The sequence below is a fragment of the Pan troglodytes genome, chromosome 1, assembly GCF_028858775.2.
Source record: "Pan troglodytes isolate AG18354 chromosome 1, NHGRI_mPanTro3-v2.0_pri, whole genome shotgun sequence".
Taxonomy (NCBI): Eukaryota; Metazoa; Chordata; class Mammalia; order Primates; family Hominidae; genus Pan; species Pan troglodytes.
The window spans coordinates 8,388,023-8,410,300 of record NC_072398.2 but is presented as its reverse complement, the minus strand read 5'-3'; the positions used below and the strand labels follow the sequence as shown (position 1 = coordinate 8,410,300).

At 40.3% G+C, this 22,278-nt stretch overlaps 1 protein-coding gene and 1 pseudogene across 11 annotated transcripts in view; both read right to left on the bottom strand.

The window, feature by feature from the left end:
- Positions 1-234: 234 nt before the first annotated feature.
- Positions 235-22,278, bottom strand: part of RGS7 (regulator of G protein signaling 7) — a 599,504-nt gene continuing 577,460 nt past the window's right edge. For 8 of the 11 annotated variants that reach the window (XM_054660842.2, XM_054660845.2, XM_009441734.4 and 5 more), the window contains one exon: positions 8,114-8,811. Coding sequence is in view for 6 of the 11 variants with exons in the window: in XM_054660845.2 (XP_054516820.1) it covers positions 8,761-8,811 (51 nt within the window). In the remaining 5 variants the exon portion in view is untranslated. Of the gene's footprint in view, positions 875-8,113; positions 8,812-18,154; positions 18,223-18,414; positions 18,571-22,278 lie in introns of those variants that run through there. The other 3 variants (XM_054660821.2, XM_054660839.2, XM_016941619.3) reach the window with 3 other exon arrangements.
- LOC744800 (52 kDa repressor of the inhibitor of the protein kinase-like) lies at positions 1,904-7,408 on the bottom strand (annotated as a pseudogene).

The following is a 22,278-nucleotide window of genomic DNA, read 5'->3' as shown; positions in this document are numbered from 1 at the left end:
AGTTCCTATACTTGTAGGACAAAAATACATTTGGAGCCAGACAAAAATAGCTTTGGACACCCTGGGCTGGGAAAGATGGGATGATTCCATCCCTGCTACATTATCACTCTCTGTCATCTACTCTCTTCTTCACCTCCAGCTCATAATGGCTAGGTTCCCATAGGATTTTCCATTCTACACATGTCTTAGTCTGTTTTGTGTTGCTGTAACTGAATGCACGAGACTGGGTTATTTACAAAGAAAAGACATTTATTTCTCACAGTTTTGGAGGTTAGGAAGTCCAAAGTTGAGGGGTTGCATCTGATGGGGGCCTTCTTGCCGGTGGGGACTCTCTGCAGGGTCCTAAGGCAGCTCAGGGTGTCACATGGCAAGAGGACAAGAAAATGCCAAACTGGCTTTTATAACAGACCCACTCCTGTGATAACCCATTAGTCTACTAATCCGTGAACGGGTTATTCCATTCAAGACAGAAGAGCAAATATAACCCAGCCACCTCTGAAATACCCCATCTTCAACATGAGTCTTGGAGGACGCAGACATTCACACCATAGCATGAGGCTGTAGATGTCTTCAAAACAACCTCTGCCTTTGTCTTCTAGAAGTGGAGTTTCCAGACTCCACTTGTTCAAGGATGCTGTGTCCTTGACTTAGCTCATTATCACCTTTTGGTCACCTTTTTCATCCTGGTGCTTTATGGACTCTAATTGATCGGTTTCCAACCCACCACCATATCTGACTGTGCTCTAGGTGTTTCCTGTGATCTCTGGGATCCTGATCCGCACCACTCAACTTTGGCCTCCTAAACTTCATCCTTGACCCCACCCCAGGTAGGAAGGATGTGTGGATATTTCTTTTATCTTTCTGCAGCGATGACCTTTTGGAGAAAAAGAAAGGAAGCAGGTAAGATAAACATTGCTTTATCCATTATGTATCAAGCACTGTGCTTGATGATTTACATTATCTTCATTCTTTCAACCAATACTGGAGGAAGATGATATTAACCTTTAAAATATATCAGACATGCTCAGCTTTATTTCCCAATGCATGTGAAATGATTAAGGTCCTATAATCTGATTAAGATATCAAGATTAATCAAATTTTTAAAACAATTCACATTTTATTTAGATATAAATTATACAGTTTATTTTCTTCACCAAAAAATAACTGCAATATTTTCCATATTTTTCTAGATAAGCCAATACACTTATATTTGTAGGTTTTCTGGGTTTTTCTTATAAATCAAGATGAGGCAGTAGGTAAGAGTCATGAAAAAAGACAGAAAAAAAAGATAAATCAGTTGTCAGTATCCATAGCCTCTGATTCTGTCTTAACCGTGAAACAGAAGTGTTCAACATATACTTACTAAAAAGCTTAGGAAAATGTAGGCTCCACAAAGGAATATAAACAGCAACAACTAGATGTGGAACGACAGCAGGCTCTTCCATTCAAACTTTAACTGTCATTTGTTCCTTTAAGTTCATTTGTGAAAGATAAAAATCTACCCTGAAATCCTTGTTTGGCAAGCTCACAAGCTTCTCTTTCTCTGGTAATTTCTTGTAACTGTCCAGTATAGATTTTTAACATACTTAAAACTCCTATTAGTGAAAGGTCAATTGTGGGCTTCACTGTAACATTTTATAAAATGTATTCCTTCCTCTCATACCTCTTCAAAATATGTTTCTTCAAAGAATTGGTAACTCAACACCCAAGGAGCAGAGATCCACAGTGATAATAAATGCGGTGTCTCAAATGACTTAATTGCAGAGTGCCACCCGCAGAGATCATGCGGAAGTGAAAGATGACACTTTCAATGTTCTGTTCTGGAAGAACAGACAGGTCTTCAAAGCATGAGGGTTCAAACGGGCCATTTAAACAGGTAGATTATCAATGGCTAATGCATTCAATGGAGGCCTACAGGCAAAGATATTAAGTGATTAAGGCCTACATACACCTTATGGCTTTCCTTCCAAATATTGAATATAAGAAAGACTATTTTTAAAAGTCTCAGGTATTTTCCATGGTTTCCAAATTATCTGTGGGAAGCTCTGACTTACTGTTACAGAGTTTAATATATGTGTCCACCAATAAATCCAGGTCATGTTTTATATCAAAATTTATGTTAATCTAAGCCAAGTTACTTGACCTTTGGTCTGTCAAAGTGTTCCTCAAGTATGCTTTAAGATGCTTTCGTCCATTTTCGTACTGCTCATTCTCAACCTTCATCACAGGAGAAGTACACAGGACCTTTGGCAATAGGTCATTCAGCATATACATTAGGAAAAAACTTGATGTCAGGCAGATGGAGGGCTTCATAAATGGTGGACAGAAGCTCTGTGTCTTTCCCCATTGCCATTTGATTCTCCAACAATGAAGCTCAGCTGAGAGCATGTCGGGATTGGGTAAGTCATTTCTATACATGTCAGCATGGTGTTCCTCCGATGTATTGAATTTGAGTTGTCCCATGACTGAGGGTACCAGAGATAAGCATTTACGAGCTTTGAGGTGCTGTTCTGAGATTATATCTTTAAGTTCCTGAATAATGTGCTCCACTGTTGGGACACTTAGGATTTCTTTATAGTAACTCTCAGAGGTTAGCTGAGATTCCAAGTTACGCTGGTAAGCTCTGCAATATTTCCCAGGGAGTTTCATTTGAATATCAAGTTTGGTTGCCAAATTTGTGGCTTCCTCAAATCAAAATTCCTGATAAACTTCAATATTCTCCATCACTTCATTGAGTGAACGCAGTGCTGCAGTCAAGCTACTGGCTGCAAAGAAGACATCAAAGGTTTGCCCCTGGAGATTTTTCCCAAAGGCTCTGGTAAAAGATAGGACATTTTAAAGAACAACAATAGTAACAATGAAATCAAAATCTGTTACTGCACTGCAGAGTACAAATGCTCAGCCAGCTACAGTCATTCCATCTAATATTTGTGTCACTATTTATATCATCTAAACATAAAACAAATGCTTGCAGAAGTTCCACTACAATTTCAAAAACATCATGCCTGCCTGTCCACTGAGAATGGCAGAGTTCCTTCAGTTCTTTGTCCCTTTCTTTACTGTTCTGAAAAAGAACAGAAATTACATTGTCAAATTCTAAAAGCAGTTGTGATGATTGATGGAAAAAAAGAACAAACTCCGTCAATTGTTCCTGAGGCAACAGATACTCCCATAACAGGTACTGATTTTACCAACCACATATTTAAGACGCAGGAAGAGCAGAGTGGGTAGATAGCTTGGGGATATTTCTCTAAAAGTCTAGAAGCAACAACTTTCATTTTGGAAGAAAATCCAGTAGACAAAATGTAAGCTTGGCCATGACAATACTCCATATTTAATCCCCATTTCTCAGCTATCATAGTGTGAAATTTCACAGCCAAAACTTCTGCATCAGCTTCATAAGGCAGGAAGCCTACAAATTCCCCTCTTATGTTTTGAGACTCATCAACAAACCTCACCGAGACTCATCAACAAATCTCACCAACATAGGTAGGTGCCCTTCCCCTGCCATGTCTGCTACATCATCAGTTATAATGGAAAAGAAGTGTGAGTCTCTCACTTCCCTGAGAGTTTCTTCCCGAATGCAGCTCTCACAGATCTCTAGCATCTGCCTCTGCTGTGTTTTTAATAAAACAACGTGTTAACTGCTGTTGTCTCAAACTGCTTTCTCAGGACCTCTTGACCAGAATTTATCCAGCACTCCAGCACGGCTTGCACGTTATCTGGAGTAAAGAGACCTTCTGGGATTTCATCAGCCTTCTGTCCATCCAGAGGTATGTTTTGCTTTCCCATCAGAATCAAGATTTCAAACAGAGATTTTAGGTATCCTTTGTTTTCCTTCTCTTCAAGGGTTAGAGGTAAAATGTCCTCATCTGGCCCTTCACTCCCTTCTTTACTGGGGTTCGGAGCATTGCTGTTGTTGGTTTCTTTATGTTTTTGCTCCTGTTCAGAAGTTTCATCAACAATTCTTTTATTCGTTTTCTGGGTCTACTAGGTGGGTTGTTCAAATGACCAGTAAGAGCAAATATTGTTGGTATTGCATTATCTCATAGAACTGTCCTATAAGGACTAGTTCTACAGACCCCAGATGTCTCAAAATGTTTGGCACCTCATTGATCATGTTTAGCTGATCATCCCCTCCATCGGGGCTGGGGAGGGCAGCCAGGCCAGCCAGCGCGCGGGGCAGGGGCGGGCGGAGGAGAAGCCTGGAGGAGGCTGACGGGAAGCCTCGAGGAGGGGCACCCCGGTCCGAGGCTGGGCTGGGAACGCTGCTCCACAGCGCTGTGAGTGGCCGGGAGGACTTACCGCCACCACCGCTGCCTCTGGGGCATCTCCCACCCGCCCGGGATGCTGCCGCCTCCTTTCCACAATGCCTGTTGATCAATTTTTTTAATCAAGAAGTATTCATGTCTACCTAGCCTCTAATGACCTTTTTGAAAATGAAGTTACAAACACATTACACATATCAGCTCCAAAAACTCCTCAAAATATCTAAGGGCATCTGCAAGTTTTTCTTCTAATCTGATTTTTAAATGGAAGCATCTTATGTTTGATACAAAATTTGATGTCTTTTAAAAAATGAGTTCTAGAGCACAACATTTTCAATAAAAAGTACAAATGTATGGTTGTACAATAAAATGTATAAGATACCTTTTTTTTGTGTGTGTAATACATGAATGTAGTTCCTCTCTATTCTTTATGCTCTTTAAATTCTTCATTATTATGCACTATTTCTTAAAATGGCCTAGGGAATGGATAGGTAGCTTTGGCTGTTTCCTGCTGACGTTTTAGAGGGCTACTAAAATGTGCAAAGAGGTAGTTACAGACAACAGTAAAACAACTAAATATTCAATGTGCCCTTTCAAATGTGTATTTAAGGACACAGAATCTTCTGTGTGGAGACAATCCGTGCATGCAGCTAGACTAAATTCGTGCTAGCAGCCAAGACTTGCCTCTCTCAGTAGACCAGAATTATTCATAAACCATCATGTAAAGAGAAGCGAGCAGTCAACCAGGAGAACCAAGGGCACAGCTATGAGTCCTGAGTAGCAAGATCAAATCTCACACACTCATTACGAAGAGGGAGGGTTTGTGCCTTCATTTATTTTCGGACACAGCTTAGCTAAGGTTGCTTGCCATATTTCTGTTATTTTGATTCAAGCAGAAAATCCTGTGCAGATCCACGGAACACATTATTGTAACATCGCTCAGAGGAGAATTGGGCCAATGCAATTTAGAGGCTGAAAATAGCTCTGCAACGTGGTGTAGAAACTCTGGTTTATTGGAGGATAACTTTTTTGATGGTCTCAAAGTTAAAAAAAAAACTTAAAAACAATTTTATTAAATAGAAACTTGAGAGATTTTTATTCTATGCCTTATAGATCAAATGATTTTAGCATGGGGTGCGAGGCAGATGCCAAGGGCTTACTGGAGTGAACTGCAAGCAACTCCAAAACTTTTCTGTGCTTCTCCTGAAATACTCTTGCTTTGTATGTGAGTCGTGTCTAGGCCACATTAAATGGAGTCATTAGGCTTGAGTAACTTGAGTAACTTTTTAAATTAGGAATTCTTGACTTGGGGTTTCTCTTTTCTGCCGTCTTTTTCTACGATTGAAAATGGCAATAAGGACGAATTTTTCCATGATTTGGAATTACCAGGAAGGACGGACTTCTAAGGACTGATAGCTTGTGAAAGATAACCACTGAAATAACCAATCGTATTTGTGCAAGGCTCATTGTTTTAACGCCATATTCTTCTTATAGGATTATTGTTTTCCTTAAAAGAATGTTTCTACTAACTAGACTTTTAATCTAACTTCAGTGCTGTCTGTCCAAGACTGTCCTGAATTAAGTGATTTTAAGGGATAAAGTCTATCAATTTAATTTATTTGCATTTTATGGATTCTTCTTTTTTATTAAAAAAAGTTTACAGTTTAGATTATAGCTTATATACAAATTTCTCCTATGAAGTCTCTTCCGTTTTGTGACAGTTTGATTAAATAACCAACAGACTCCACTGCTGATTTATCACCAATGATAATAAATTTTTTCAGAATTTAAATTTATCTACAGTAAGTAACAGGCATTAATAACTTGGTTTCTTTTTTAAATAACCAGAGTCTGCAATGCCTTGGTTTATGCAAAAGCAGACAGGTCAGGCCCATCTCCTGGCTGGGTGACCTTTTTTTGCCACTGATCCAGCCCTTAAAGTGAGTCAAGTTGTTTACTTGGGGTCCATGGATGAGCTACAGAGATTAGTCTGTGAATATCCTAAAATTCAGTACAACTGTGAGTTTACGTAAATTTTCACATAATTTTTATCAAAAGAAGTTTGTGGTATAATGGATAGGTGGGCAGTATAGTGTACCCTGCAGTCAGACTGCCTAGATTTATATGATGATGGGGTTTGTGAGTTCTATTCCAAAATACGGTACCTTGGCATATTGAGTATTTTAATCTGAAGAAATTTGAGAAATGGCAGGTTCAGGAAGGACTCTCTGGCCTTCCCTTGAAGCAGGTCATAAGACCCTCCTGTGAGAGATGCTCTCCCTATACCCAGAGAAATGGAGCATTCTTCTCCCTGAAGATGGAGGGGTGCTGAAGGGAATCTGAATTAACAGGCCTTGCTCAGTTTCCCCCAGTTTACTGCCCTTAGCACCTACCCCTCTGCCCTATCACATTTTCCCACAACTCTTCATCAAACCTAGTATAAGAAAACACTCAGGTTTAATCATTTTTTAAGGTATTCATTTCTTAATGAAGCCTCCCATGTCACATAATACTTTTTTTTTTTGAGACGGAGTTTCGCTCTTGTAGCACAGGCTGGAGTGCAATGGCACGATCTCAGCTCACTGCAATCTCTGCCTCCTGGGTTCAAGTGATTCTCATGCCTCAGACTCCCAAGTAGCTGGGATTACAGGTGCCAGCAACCACGCCCAGCTAATTTTTGTATTTTTAGTAGAGATGGGGTTTCACCATGTTGGCCAGGCTGGTCTTAAACTCCCGACCTCAGATGATCCACCCGCCTCAGTCTCCCAAAGTGCTGGGATTAGAGGCGTGAGCCACCGCACCTGGCACAAAATACTTCTGTTACATAAATTTGTATGCTTTTCTGTTGTTTTTACAGAGCCACAGCTAAGAACCTAGAAGGGTAGAAGCAAAAGATTTTTTTCCTCCTGTATAATCCCAATCCACTACTCAGGTAGGTGACTTCAAACAAGTTATTTAACCTCTCTCTGCTTCAGTGTTCTCAAAATTGCAGAAACGATCTTATAGGACGGCTGTGATGGTTAAATGTGAGAATTTTGAGGGCACAGAAAACTCTTACTGAAGTGGCAGGTACTTAGTAAGCGTCACTACATTTTACTAATTACATCACACAGTCGGCCCTCCTCGTCCACAGGTTCCATAGCTTTAGATTCAAGCAACCTTCCAACAATAAAAATAATAATGCAACAATTAAACTTGTATTAATTAAAAATACGGTATAACAACTAATAGCATTTACATTGTATCAGATATTACAATAATCTAGAGATGACTTAGTATGTGGGAGGATTTACGTAGGTTATATGCAAACACTACACCATTTTATGTTAGTGACTTGAGCATCTGTGGATTTTGGTATCTGAGGAGGTCCAGGAACCAATTATTTCCCAGGGATGCCAAGAGGTGACTGTATTCTCAAAATAATCTGTAACCTCCAGAAAGTTAAGAGGCACTGAGCTATGATATTTTTAGAACTGTGTTTTAAAGAACAAATCAGTACCTGATTTAATATGTCACACTCAAGCTTAATTCAAACAGAAATATTAATTTGCAAAATATACAGATGCATATTCATCATGAGGCAGAAAGGCCTTTTAAGTAGCTTTGAAAATGTGGAACATCAATTTGTGTTGTTCTTCCACGGGAGAAAAAGAATTACTAAGTCTCAGGTAAGCCTCCAAAAAATATTTCCATCTGCCCCTGGCTTCTGTACTATCCAAGCTTGTCTTGAAACCTTGAAATAAATTTCAAGGTGACAACCTAAATTTAACTCTGCAGTAGTGGGTTGTGGATTTCTCAGCATTTTCCTTTTTAGTTAGCATGGAAGTCAAAAGTTACAAAAGCAATGAGATTCTGCATCTTTTAATGAAAGATAAAACAACAATATAAACATACACAAATTTACAGAGAAGGGATCAACTTTAATACATTTGGAGTAAAAGGTGTTTCTTCTTTAAATATGGTATAAAAATAAATGCAAGAAACATTAACGGAGAATGTACAGACAACAGACGAAGACATGAGTTTGTTTCTGACTGTGACACATTGGTGAAATGAAACTTTCTGTGCGGAATTTATTGTTTAATAAATGTGAAGCCACATGTATACTTATTGATATATACTTTTTTCTTTTACAATTCTTCCAGTTTTTGACTGACTGAATTTTCAGTGAACTGTGTGTCTAGCTGAAGCTTTGAGAGAGAGAGAGAGAAAGAAGGAAAAAAAGAAAAGGTTTTACTTCACTTGAACTTGTTAAAAAGGAAAAGACACAGATCCAGCATAGTAGAAGGAGAAAGAAAGCAGACAACAGTTTGGAATGGAGGCATTGAGATGGAAGAGTCCATTGGAGATGGAATGTACACACAAAAATAACAATTTAGGTCCTTTGCTCATGCAACATCTTGTTCTAATGTCCTCTGCTCCAGGTCACAACATTGAGCTACAAAGTGTGTGCAGTGACTCCAGTCTGCATTCATGCTACAAGATGATCCGTTTAGTAAGACTGAACAAGGCTTGTTAACCTCTTGGACGTGAGAGATTTCCCCTGAGAAAATATATAAAACAAGAAAAAAGAAAGAAAATCAAGTATGATCACTGAAAACCTGCTTAGTAGTAGCAACTATTTACTGTAGCTGATTTTTGTGCAAGGGTCAACACTGAACCCTTTAAGTCCATCTTAGTTCAAACCTCATGACCAACCTGCCTTCCCCCCTCCCTCCCTCCACTGACACGTCAAACAAAACTATCCTCCCTCCCTCCACCCTCCTACCCCTCCCAAATCCTTCCTCCCCACTGCAAACAGACTGATGGTTTCACAGCACAGATTAGCAAATCATAAAACATATCCATAAATGCTCCATCAAGGCTTAGCAATGAAGCAACACCTAGATTCCCAACTGATTATAAACATGTTACAACAAATCTTAGTAAGCTGCTCTGAAAGATAATGTGAGTGCATTCTTGTTCAATGGCTGAAATTAATGTCACATTTATAAATATCTAGAAATGTAGAGGATACGATTTAATTAAATGCAGTTTTTGAGGGTGTGATTCATGAAACTCAAGATTGAGTCTGTTCCCTATCTTACATAATAATGGATACAAAGGTGCCAATTATATATCTGAAGATAAAAGTCTACTTGTTCCCTGTTTCTAGCTGTTGACGTCTTCCTGTTCCTTCCTACCTGACTTCTTCCAACCCTAATCCAAGAAAAAATCTGTTCTATTCTGATTCCACAAATCATATGATTACATAAAGCACATACTTATGTTTTAGACATCTTGTAAGTCAACACTGTTGCTGTTAATCACAAGTACTCTAGAGAGATAAGAAATTTGAGACCGGGCGCAGTGGCTCACGCCTGTAATCCCAGCACTTTGGGAGGCTGAGGTGGGCAGATCACCTGAGGTCAGGAGTTCGAGACCAGCCTGGCCAACATGGTGAAACTCCATCTCTACTAAAAGTACAAAAATAAGCCAGGCGTGGTGGCAGGCACCTGTAATCCCAGCTACTCAGGAGAATCACTTGAACCCAAGAGGCGGAGGTTGCAGTGAGCCGAGATAGCGCCACTACGCTCCAGCCTGGGTGACAAGAGCGAGACTCCGTCTCAAAAAAAAAAAAAGAAAGAAATTTGAAACGTTTGATCGGAATGCAAAACTGGTGGTTTTCATTTCATGTCTTATTTTATATGTTCTATTATAAAATTACGTGGGCCAGTTATTTAATGAATTTTTGTACATCTCAGAAGATAAGCAAAAATTAAAAAATTGGAAACATATATTTTAGTAATAAATCACAGTCATAGCAATACTCTTGATTTGCTACCTAATGTGGCTCAGTTTTAGAAAGGGGTCAGCGGTGATGGGAGATACATCATCACTCATGGCCATTGCCTTAGTGTGTTTGGGCTGCTATAACAGAAAACCATAGACTAAGCGGCTTATAAACAACAGAAATTTATTTCTTATAGGACTGGGAAGTCCAAGATCTAGAAACTTATAGATTCTTTGTCTAGTGAGGGCCTTCTCCTTGGTTCATCAATGGTGCATTCTCGTTGTGTCCTCAGATAATGGAAGAAGGAAATAAGCTCCCTGGGACCTATCTGATAAAGGCTCCTGTTCATAAGGGCTTCACCTTCATGATCTAATGACCTTCCAAAGGCCCTGACTCCTAATACCATCACCTTCATGATCTAATGACCTTCCAAAGGCCCTGACTCCTGATACCATCACCTTCATGATCTAATGACCTTCCAAAGGCCCTGACTCCTGATACCATCACCTTCATGATCTAATGACCTTCCAAACGCCTTGGCTCCTGATACCATCACCTTCATGATCTAATGACCTTCCAAAGGCCCTGACTCCTAATACCATCACCTTCATGATCTAATGACCTTCCAAAGGCCCTGACTCCTAATACCATCACCTTCATGATCTAATGACCTTCCAAAGGCCCTGACTCCTGATACCATCACCTTCATGATCTAATGACCTTCCAAAGGCCCTGACTCCTGATACCATCACCTTCATGATCTAATGACCTTCCAAAGGCCCTGGCTCCTAATACCATCACCTTCATGATCTAATGACCTTCCAAAGTCGCTGACTCCTGATACCATCACCTTCATGATCTAATGACCTTCCAAAGGCCCTGGCTCCTGATACCATCACCTTCATGATCTAATGACCTTCCAAAGTCGCTGACTCCTGATACCATCACCTTCATGATCTAATGACCTTCCAAAGGCCCTGACTCCTGATACCATCACCTTCATGATCTAATGACCTTCCAAACGCCCTGGCTCCTGATACCATCACCTTCATGATCTAATGACCTTCCAAACGCCCTGGCTCCTCATACCATCACCTTCATGATCTAATGACCTTCCAAACGCCCTGGCTCCTCATACCATCACCTTCATGATCTAATTACCTTCCAAACGCCCTGACTCCTGATACCATCACCTTCATGATCTAATGACCTTCCAAACGCCCTGGCTCCTGATACCATCACCTTCATGATCTAATTACCTTCCAAACGCCCTGGCTCCTGATACCATCACCTTCATGATCTAATGACCTTCCAAAGGCCCTGACTCCTGATACCATCACCTTCATGATCTAATGACCTTCCAAAGGCCCTGACTCCTGATACCATCACCTTCATGATCTAATGACCTTCCAAAGGCCCTGGCTCCTGATACCATCACCTTCATGATCTAATGACCTTCCAAAGGCCCTGACTCCTGATACCATCACCTTCATGATCTAATGACCTTCCAAAGGCCCTGGCTCCTGATACCATCACCTTCATGATCTAATGACCTTCCAAAGGCCCTGACTCCTGATACCATCACCTTCATGATCTAATGACCTTCCAAAGGCCCTGACTCCTGATACCATCACCTTCATGATCTAATGACCTTCCAAAGGCCCTGACTCCTGATACCATCACCTTCATGATCTAATGACCTTCCAAAGGCCCTGACTCCTGATACCATCACCTTCATGATCTAATGACCTTCCAAAGGCCCTGACTCCTGATACCATCACCTTCATGATCTAATGACCTTCCAAAGGCCCTGACTCCTGATACCGTCACCTTCATGATCTAATGACCTTCCAAAGGCCCTGACTCCTGATACCGTCACCTTCATGATCTAATGACCTTCCAAAGGCCCTGACTCCTAATACCGTCACCTTCATGATCTAATGACCTTCCAAAGGCCCTGACTCCTAATACCATCACCCTTGAGATTAGGATTTAACATGTGAACTTGAGTGGGAAGGGATCACAAATATTCAGTTCATAGCAGCCACATTTTTGGAAAAAGACAGTATGTTTAAGAAAAGATTAATAATTCCGTAATCAACCTTTCTTTACACACCATGTAATTACTGATAAGGGCCCTTTTGCTGATATGAACAGCAGCAATGAAAATCATGCATCATTTTCTCTTAATTTTTTCTTAATTGGGAAGAAGGGTCTACAACTTAGCTTTCAGCATCTGAGAGTAGAAGATATTAAAGTGGTTTTTGTTTTGTTTTGTTTTTTTGAGACGGAGTCTCACTCCGTCGTCAGGCTGAAGTGCAGTGGCAAAATCTCGGCTCACTGCAACCTCCACCTCCCGGATTCAAGCAATCCTCCTGCCTCAGCCTCCAGAGTAGCTGTAACTACAGGCACCTGCCACCACGCCTGGCTAATTTTCGTTATTTTTAGTAGAGATGGGGTTTCACCATGTTGGCCAGGATGGTCTCGATCTCTTGACCTCGTGATCCACCCGCCTTGGCCTCCCAAAGTGCTGGGATTACAGGCGCGAGCCACTGCACCCGGCTGATATCAAAGTTTAATGCTGGCATTTCCCACTAGGCTTATGTTTATTCACTTTATGGGAGAAACAACAATAAAAGAGAAAACAGTTTATTAACAACAGACCCTGCTTTATAAATAAAATATGCACTCCTGCCTGCTCTGGTCTGTCTGTCCCCCTCAAAGCTCACGTGTTGAAAGCTTACTCCCCAGTGTGATGCTATTAGGAGGTGGGGGCTTTGTGAAGTGACCATTTATGAGGGTGAAGCTCTCATTAATGGGATTAGTGTTCTGTGTGTGTGTGTGTGTGTGTGTGTGAGACAGTCTCACTCTGTTGCCCAGACTGGAGTGCAATGGCGCAATCTCGGGTCACTGCAACCTCCGCCTCCAAAGGCCCCTACCTTTGGAGGGCCTCAAATCGCTTGAGTTGCTGGGTTCAAGCGATTCTCCTACCTCAGCCTCCTGAGTAGCTGGCTGCTACTCAGGCATGCACCACCACGCCCGGCTAATTTTGTACTTTTCGTAGGGCCAGCTTTTGCCATTTTGGCCAGCCTGGTCCCAAACTCCTGACCTCAGGTGATCCACCTGCCTCGGCCTCCCAAAGTGCTGGGATAACAGGCATGAACCACCGCGTCAGGCCTAGTGCTCTTATAAAAGGGGCCGAAGGAAGCTTGTTTGCCCCTCCCACCAGGTGAGGACACAGTAGGAAGATGGCTGTCTATGAACCAGGAAGGGGGCCCTCATCGGACACTGACTTGATCTTGGACTTCTCAGCTTCTAGAACTGTGAGAGATAAATTTATTTTGCTTATAAGCTACCCACCCAGTTATGGCATTTTGTTATAGCTGACTATAACGGACTGAAATACTGCCTCCACTTCTATGCGTATTTCCTCATCTGTAAAATGAGGATAATAATAGTACTTATTTTCAAATTTTGTTGTGAAGAATGATACAAGTAAATTGCTTAAAACTATTTATGGATCATTTTGTGCACTCAGTTTATGTTGGTTATTACCTCATTATACTATCATTATAATTATTAATACTATCATTATATGCTCTCTTCATTAAGATACCCAAACCCAGAGTCACTATTCTGACTCTAAGAAGGACAGAAAGTTATAAATTAAAAGCTAAAATCATACTGCTTTTCCACCCCAATCCTGGGCAATAAGCTAATCAAATGATGTTGAAATAAAAAAGATTCAGTTCTTAAATACAATGCTATTTCCTGTGTTTACTACTGTAGTCTCTGTGCTATGAATAGAATTGTATACACATGTGCATATATACCTATTCTGAGACTGAACGATTTATATTTAAAAAGTGCTTACTTGGCTGGGCATGGTGGCTCATGCTTGTAATCCCAGCTCTTTGGGAGGCCGAGGCAGGTGGATCACTTGAGGCCAGGAGTTCAAGACCAGCCTGGCCAACATGGTGAAACCCCATCTCTTCTAAAAATACAAAAATCAGCTGGGTGTGGCGGGGCACACCTGTAGTCCCAGCTACTCGGGAAGTGGGAGAATCATTTGAACCTGGGAGGCGGAGGTTGCAGTGAGCCAAGATAGGCCACTGTACTCCAGCCTGGGCTACAGAGTGAGACTCTGTCTCAAAAAAAAAAAAAAAAAAGTGCTTACTCTTTGTGGGATGAAGGAAGGTACACATCAGTACACGTTGTTGAGGCACAGGAATGAATTCTTATATAGTAGAAGACTAGGGGAAAGATGCTGATATAAAACTGTTTCTTTTAAAACTACAGATTAATGTGATTTGGTTCAAAATTCTGGGAAGAAGAATGGGCCGGGCGCGGTGGCTGACACCTGTAATCCCAGCACTTTGGGAGAGCAAGGCAGGTGGATCATGAGGTCAAGAGATCGAGACTATCCTGGCCAACATGTTGAAACCCCATCTCTACTAAAAATACAAAAATTAGCTGGGCATGGTGGTGCGTGCCTGTAGTCCCAGCTACTAAGGAGGCCGAGGCAAGAGAATCGCTTGAATCCGGGAGGTGGAGGTTGCAGTGAGCCGAGATCGCACCACTGCACTCCAACCTGGGTGACAGAGCGAGACTCTGTCTCAAAAAAAAAAAAGAAAAAAGAAAGAAAAAAGAGTGAAATAGTTACATTGAGATTGGAAGCCATTTGAAACTCAGATAGTCATTTTTTTATTTGAACAATGACATCTACTGTTGTCTTTATCAATTTATAAAAAAAAAAATGGTTCTCTTTCTATGGTTTTGTTTTTATTTTTTCAAATATCCTCAAATCCTCAAAGCTACTAGTACTTGGCCTGATATGGACTTCATTAAAAATTGGATGATACAAGTTAAGCCCGACAAGCTCTTGTCCCAGGAAATAATTAAAAAACACTTTTTCACAGAAGCCCAGAGAGAAATACAGGCCCACAGTAAACCTGGGGCTTTGTGATATTAGCATAACAATGGGCAAAAATGAGAAAACATACAGGTGTATTTTAACAACAAAACTCTGTGTGAACCAGGCGAGGTGGCTCAGGCCTGTAATCCCCACACTTTGGGAGGCCAAGGCTGGCGGATCACCTGAGGTCAGGAGTTCGAGACCAGTCTGGCCAACATGGTGAAACCCCATCTCTACTAAAGATACAAAAATTAGCCAGGTGTGGTGGCAGGTGCCTGCAACCTCAGCTACTCAGGAGGCTGAGGCAGGGAGAATCACTTCAACCCAGGAGGCGGAGGTTGCAGTGAGGTGAGATTGCGCCACTGCACTCATCCTGGGTGACAGAGCGAGACTCTGTCTCAACAAACAAACAAACAAACAAAACCTCTGTGTGTGGTATAGATTTATCAAATGTGCAATAAGGATATTTGTTTTGTATATTGAGACAACTAAAAGGCAAACTTGGGTACAACTAACAGTTAACAGATCTTGGGCTGGGTGTGGTGGCCCACGCCTGTAATCCCAGCACTTTGGGAGGCCGAGGCAGGTGGATCACTTGAGGTCGGAAGTTCAAGACCAGCCTGGTTAACATGGTGAAACCCTGTCTCTACTAAATATACAAAAATTAGCCGGGCGTGGTGGCGGTCACCTGTAATCCCAGCTACTGGGTAGGCTGAGGCAGGAGAATCACCTGAACCTGGGAGGAGGAGGTTGCAGTGAGCTGAGATCGCACTATTGCACTCCAGCCTGGGCAATAGAGTGAGACTCCGTCTCAAAAAAAAAAAAAAAAAAGAGATCTTAAGTGCAGCACTGAGGTCAAAGCAGACAGCATGGATGCCCAATAGGCCATCTGGATTGGAAGATTTACACTTGGATCTATTTGTAAACCATGTGCAAATCCTGCCTTATTCACATAGTGGAAAGGAAAATGCATAAGCCCTACTCTAGTGCACAAAGAAATGATTTTGTGTATACTTTTGGTTGCTCGCTCCACTGCAATGTATTAAGTTAAAAAGAACACGATCACTTCCAGGGAAGTACACATGGTACGATATTTGCATGTCAGCCATTTTGGAACAATCATTTTCAGTGCAGTTCCTTGGATGCTGTATGCAACCAGCCCCTGCCAATGATCTTTTCCCAATTTTTCCAAATTGAAGAATCTGAGAAATGGTTTTTAAAAACTATTTTTTTAATTTTTCGAGACAGGGTCTTGCTCTATCACCCAGGTCAGAGTGCAGTGGCGTGACCATGACTCACTGCAGCTTCGACCTCCCAGGCTCAAGCGATCCTCCTGCCTCAGCCTCCCGAGTAGGTGAGACCACAGGTGTGCACCACCACGCCTCGCTGATTTTTTATTTTTAGTAGAGATGAGGTCTCATTATGTCATCCAGTCTGATCTCAAACTCCTGGGCTCAAGCGATCCTCCCAGCTCAGTCTCCCAAAGTGCTAGGATTACAGGTATGAGACACTGTGCCCGACCAAATATGAGACATTTTTATAGCTAAGTTTTAAAGTCTTAATTCCAGAAATTAAAAGGGCTAACAAACCCTACCAATGGCACTTTTAAAAAATGAAATTGCTTACAATAATTCTATGTGAATAATACTTATTTTTAACTCAATGATGACATATGTGTTATGTGATTTAAACTCTTCCTGTCAGATTCTAAAGGAAACAGATTATTGTGGAAACAAATCTATAGAGAAAGACAAATATACTCAGAACATAACAAAAACTCAAGATCCTGTAAGATTTTGTAATATCTAGTTAATGGAAATATGCTAGAAAAAGAAGCATATAATCAGTTTCAGGACAAAATAAACCTGAGACTTCAGCTGGCACGTAAGTGAACAGAGAGCATCATCCTAGTCTATAATACAATAATTACATAAACAAAGAGAGTTCTCTAGTGTGTCACAATAAAACTTCCCCTCAACCAAACCAATTCCTTTCTGTCCTAAATGGTTTGTAGAGATTTTGTTATAATTAGGGACAACACTCTCAAAACAAAAATAACAACCTATGTATTTGTCCTTAACTTTTCCAAGTGAGCTATCAAAGGTATAAATTTTAACTGACTTTAAAAACATCATTCTTGGCCTGGGCACAGTGGCTCATGCTTGTAAACGTAGTACCTTGGGAGATTGAGGTGGGTGGATCACTTGCAGTCATGAGTTTGAGACCAGCATGGCCAACATGGCAAAACCCCATCTCTACTTAAAAAAAAAAAAAAATTAGCAGGGCATGGTGGTGCGTGCCTGTAATCCCAGCTACCCAGGAGGCTGAGACAGGAGAATTGTTTGAACCCAGGAGACAGAGGTTGCAGTGAGCCGAGATTGCGCCACTGCACTCCAGTCTGGGTGACGGAGTGAGACTCTGTCTCAAAAAAAAATAAATAAATAAAAATAAAAAAAATCGTTCTTGGTCTTAAAGTAATAACAGAAAGTTGATGGTAAGGAGCCCTGAGTCAGCAGGAATTGATGAAGGCCAGGCTCTTAGCTATAGCCTGAGAGCCTGGGGCATTAGGGAGATGGAAGCAACTTCCTACATTCTTCTCCTGCAATCCCTTCTTCACAGAGGAAATAGAGAGAAGCTATGTTTGCTTTAGTTACTAAGCCCACTTATTTTATTGCTGTCATAAAAACACACAGAATGGCCAGGTGCGGTGACTCATGCCTGTAATCTCAGCACTTTGGGAGGCCGAGGTGGGCGGACCACCTGAGGTCAGGAGTTTAAGACCAGCCTGGCCAACATGGTGAAACCCTGTCTCTACTAAAAAAAAAAAAAAAAAATAGCCGAGTATCGTGGCGGGTGCCTGTAATCCCAGCTACTCGGGAGGCTGAGGCAAGATAATCACTTGAACCCGGGAGGTGGAGGTTGCAGTGAGCCAAGATTGTGCCATTGCACTCCAGCCTGGGCTACAAAAGCGAAACTCTGTCTCGAAGAAAAACAAAAAAACAAAACAAAACAAAAAAACACAGTAGTCTTTTCTAGCATACAGGACACTGAAGAGATTGAGCAGAAATAAAGGGGCAGATTTTTAAAGGGTGGCTATGAAACAGATTACAGAGAAGAGTAGAAAGTTATTAACATCTTTTAGATTTTTTTTGAGGCCGGGTGCGATGTCTCACGCCTGTAATCCCAGCACTTTGGGAGGTAGAGGCGGGCAGATCACGAGGTCAGGAGATTGAGACCATCCTGGCTAACACAGTGAATCCTCGTCTCTACAAAAAAAAAATACAAAAAGAATTAGCCGGGCGTGGTGGCGGGCGCCTGTAGTCCCAGCTACTCAGGAGGCTGAGGCAGGAGAATGGCGTGAACCCGGGAGGTGGAGCTTGCAGTGAACCGAGATTGCTCCACTGCGCTCCAGACTGGGCAACAGAATAAGACTCCGCCTCAGAAAAAAAAAGATTTTTTTTTTGAAAAAAAAGTTAACCTCCATTTTCGCTATCCTTTCGCAATTCCTGCTTGTCTGTCTCCAGCCACTGCCTCCGAGTCTCTCCCATATGTTGCTGTAGACTGGGATGGATATTCTTGAGTGCCTTGTAGGCTGCAGAGACTATGGAGAGGCACTGGGAATAAGAAAGGTAAAATCTTATCATTGCCTTTCCACTGGTTTATGTGATCCAACTGTCTCACCAGATGCTCAACCCCACAGCTATGTTAATAAAAAGAACTGACCATATGGTGGTAAAGTGAGATGCTATTGGACCAGAGATGGGGAATGTTTTTAGGAGAGTCTGAGCTAAAGGATGTTATCTGTTTATTATTTTACTCTCATGTTGAAAAATGCCTTTTCCACTTATTGAACCAGGGATAGGGAGTGCTCTTAGCAGAGTCTAAACTAAGGGATGCTAGATGTTTGTTATTTTACTCTCATGTTGAAAATTCCCGTTTTACTTATAAATATAAACATCCTTGCCTGGATTTCCAAATCCTTCACTACCTGGGTTCCGTGGCCTTTCAGACTCTTTACTGTTACCCATGAAGTGGTTCTTTGGCTGGCCCTTGTGCCTGCTGCTCTCTCCGCTGGTCACCTGTTTGTGCATGTACCTGTTCAGACCCTATCCACTCTTCAAAGATGAACTTCCTATCTATGTCCTTGCTAAAGCTTTCTAACTATCCCTAAACTCCTCCGGTTCCCTCTTTGAATTCTTCTTGCTGGTAGAACCTGCATTAGCGCTTTTATATGCCTTCTTATGTGATTTTGTAAGTCATCTGGCCTGATGAAGTGATAACGGACAGCTGTTAAACATTAATATTATAGCAGTCTCCAAATAAGTAGTTGATTATTTGCAAGAGCTGAGCTCCTTGGCTGCAAATCTCATTAAGGGAATAAACTTCTAGAAATCAGGGTAATGAGATTCCAAGGTCTTGGGAAAATTAACTTTTAATTTGGGGGAGGAGAGACATGGTGGAGAGAGGGATGGGGGTCACTGGTCACACCCTAAATGTTAACAGATTGACTAATAGAATCAGAATATTTTCAAGTAGGCAGGTGCTAAGAAGGAATTCAAGCTAGGCTAGGTGTTAGGGAAGCTCTTGCATAATTTAAATGAAATCAGTTCTTCCAGGTAAACTTACAAGTGAGTTTGCTGAAACACAGTGAATAATTTTTATAAAACTGTGGAGGTGGGTGAGTTCCTAGAATGTTAAAGATAAGCTCAAATTCTTGAGATTTAAGATGGAAAGGACAAGAGGAAGAGGATTCTGTAGTTAGTTTTGAAACTGTCATATTTAATGTTGAATGCTGAAAAATATTCTAGTACTACGTACTAAAAAGAGATAGCTTATGAACACATATACATTTAAGTACTGGTCACTAGCTTCCTAAGAGAATTGAGAAAGAATAAGTATAGCCAAATACTTTCATTTTCTTAAAATATTTTTCCATAATAAACCAGTATATGTTCACTAAAGAAAATGAAGAAAACATAGAAAAAAGAGAAGAAATAAATATTACTTGAAATATGATCATTTACATTCTATTATGTCCTTCTACCTTTTTATACACAGATACGTTTAAAATTTTTTTTACAAAACTGAAATTATACTGTGTATGGTACTATGTCATATTCTGAGTAACATGTGTATTAAAGAGATTACATTTTGTTCAATTACCCATGTTATGGATGTTTCTTCAAAAATAATATTGTTTTACCAACTAAATGCATTAGTTGGTAAGGAAATCAATTTAGAGAGATGCAGCCAACATTTAGAAAAAAATTAAGTACAGAATACATTTTAAAAATCAGATTGCATTGCACATAAGGGAATGTATTGTTATTTCAGTTCTATGTACATATAAACACACACAAATACAGTTTATACAGTAACCATATATATGTACACACACACATATACAAATACACACAAACACATGTATGTGTCGATCAAATGTGGCTACTCTGGGCACACTGCCTATGGATTAGCCCTGCTCTGCAAGGAACAATAGAAAAATCAATATTTTTTTAAAAATGTGTCAAATATGGGTATCATTAAAAGAAACAAAAGCCAATGCTTTAAAATATAATTTTTAATATTTGTATAAGAGTCCAACAGTAGATATGTCTTGATATAGTTAAGAAATTCACAATTGTTGTACTTTCAGATTGTGTTCTATATTTGACGATTATATAATGCAACAAATATTTTTTATATGTGGGAACATCTGGGTTTTTTTTAGGATTAAACTACTAGAACTTGAATTACTGATTCAAAGTGAGAGATTTTTGACCTTCTGGCACATTCTGTCAAATTCTATTCGACAAAAGTGGTAGCAATTCAGACTTTTATGAGCACTGTATGAGATCACCTATTTTCTTAACCCCTTTCTAATACTAGATGTTATCATATTAACAAAACACATCTATTTGGAGGAAAAAGAGATTGTGCTGCTTTCTGAATTTTACTTGGGTATTAATAACAATAGTTTTTCTTTTTTGTTTTCTCACATATCAATGTACTGTTTGTATTTCTTTTGTTAAAATTGCCTAAGTCCCTCCCTCATTCTTCTAATGGTGTGTTGCTCTTACGACATTATATGTTTGCAAGGAGCTCCCTGTAGACCCTGTATTACATTTTGGTCTGTCATACAGATGGTCCTTTATTCATTTTAAAAAGGAGTTTACCAGATTTGAGCACAGGAACTTGCTTTAAACAAAAGACCTTCAGCTACGTAAGGCATGCAGCAGGATTTGCAGTATCTCTGTGATTGAAAAAGAGAAACATGTGCTTCATAACTAAACAAACAATGACCTTCAAAGTGTGCTATTAGGGCAGCGGAATTCTGTCTTCCTCCCTGTTCCTTATGGCATTTTAATCAGTAATTTGAAAGATTAAACTGATGAAATTCTGATAAAATGTATGTATGATCTACATATGATAACCTTGGTTTAAAGATCGAGTAACAAAGAAATACTTCAAAAAATTATGTAAAGCTATAAAAATGAGCTATAACTCACAAGATAAATTTAGTGGAAAGAAGGGTAAAGAGCCAACATACACTAAAGTGAATAAGTAAACAATGAACAAAGAAACGTAGCAGCAAAACACAAAATTAGGGACATGTAATCTCAGCACATGAGAAAAAAAATCCAATTTTTACAGTATTTTATTTTAAGCCCCAAATGACATTACATGTTGCTCTGGTTGGGGGCTACCATGGGGAAGTTGATGCAATTTTCAGGTTAGATTTTAAAAGTTATAGTATATGCTGGCTGGGCCATATCAAATATTGTGTTCGGTTACGATTACGAGGCCTATTGATGAACTGGAGCACATGTACAAAGTGAGCAAACAGCAGGATGAAAGAACAGGAAATTATTAAATGGGACAACATTAGAAGCTCACTTTCCCATTTTAAGTGACACTCAGATTTAATTTGCTATCAACATTTAAGACATCTTTACTTTATCAAGTGTTTTTGTGTTCAGCTTAGTTTTCACAGAAATATCTTTTTCTTTTTATACTCAAATTTCAACAGGTTTATTTTAATAAAGTACTTAAATGCAATATGCAATAAATTTAATTATAAACAGCTATGGGAACAAATGGAACAAAACAAACAAAAATGGACTCTTATACTATACAGTTCAATGGGTGGTTGCAGAAATGTGAGGACCTAATTGGACAGCAGCCTCTCAGCTGTGACATTTGTGGCTCTTGACATTCACCGTGGAGAAAGTGAAGAGCATTGGTACGTCTAGGGCAGTGGTTTTCAAAGTGTGGTCTTAAAATCAGCAGCATCAGCATCACTGAGAATTGGTTAAACATGAAAA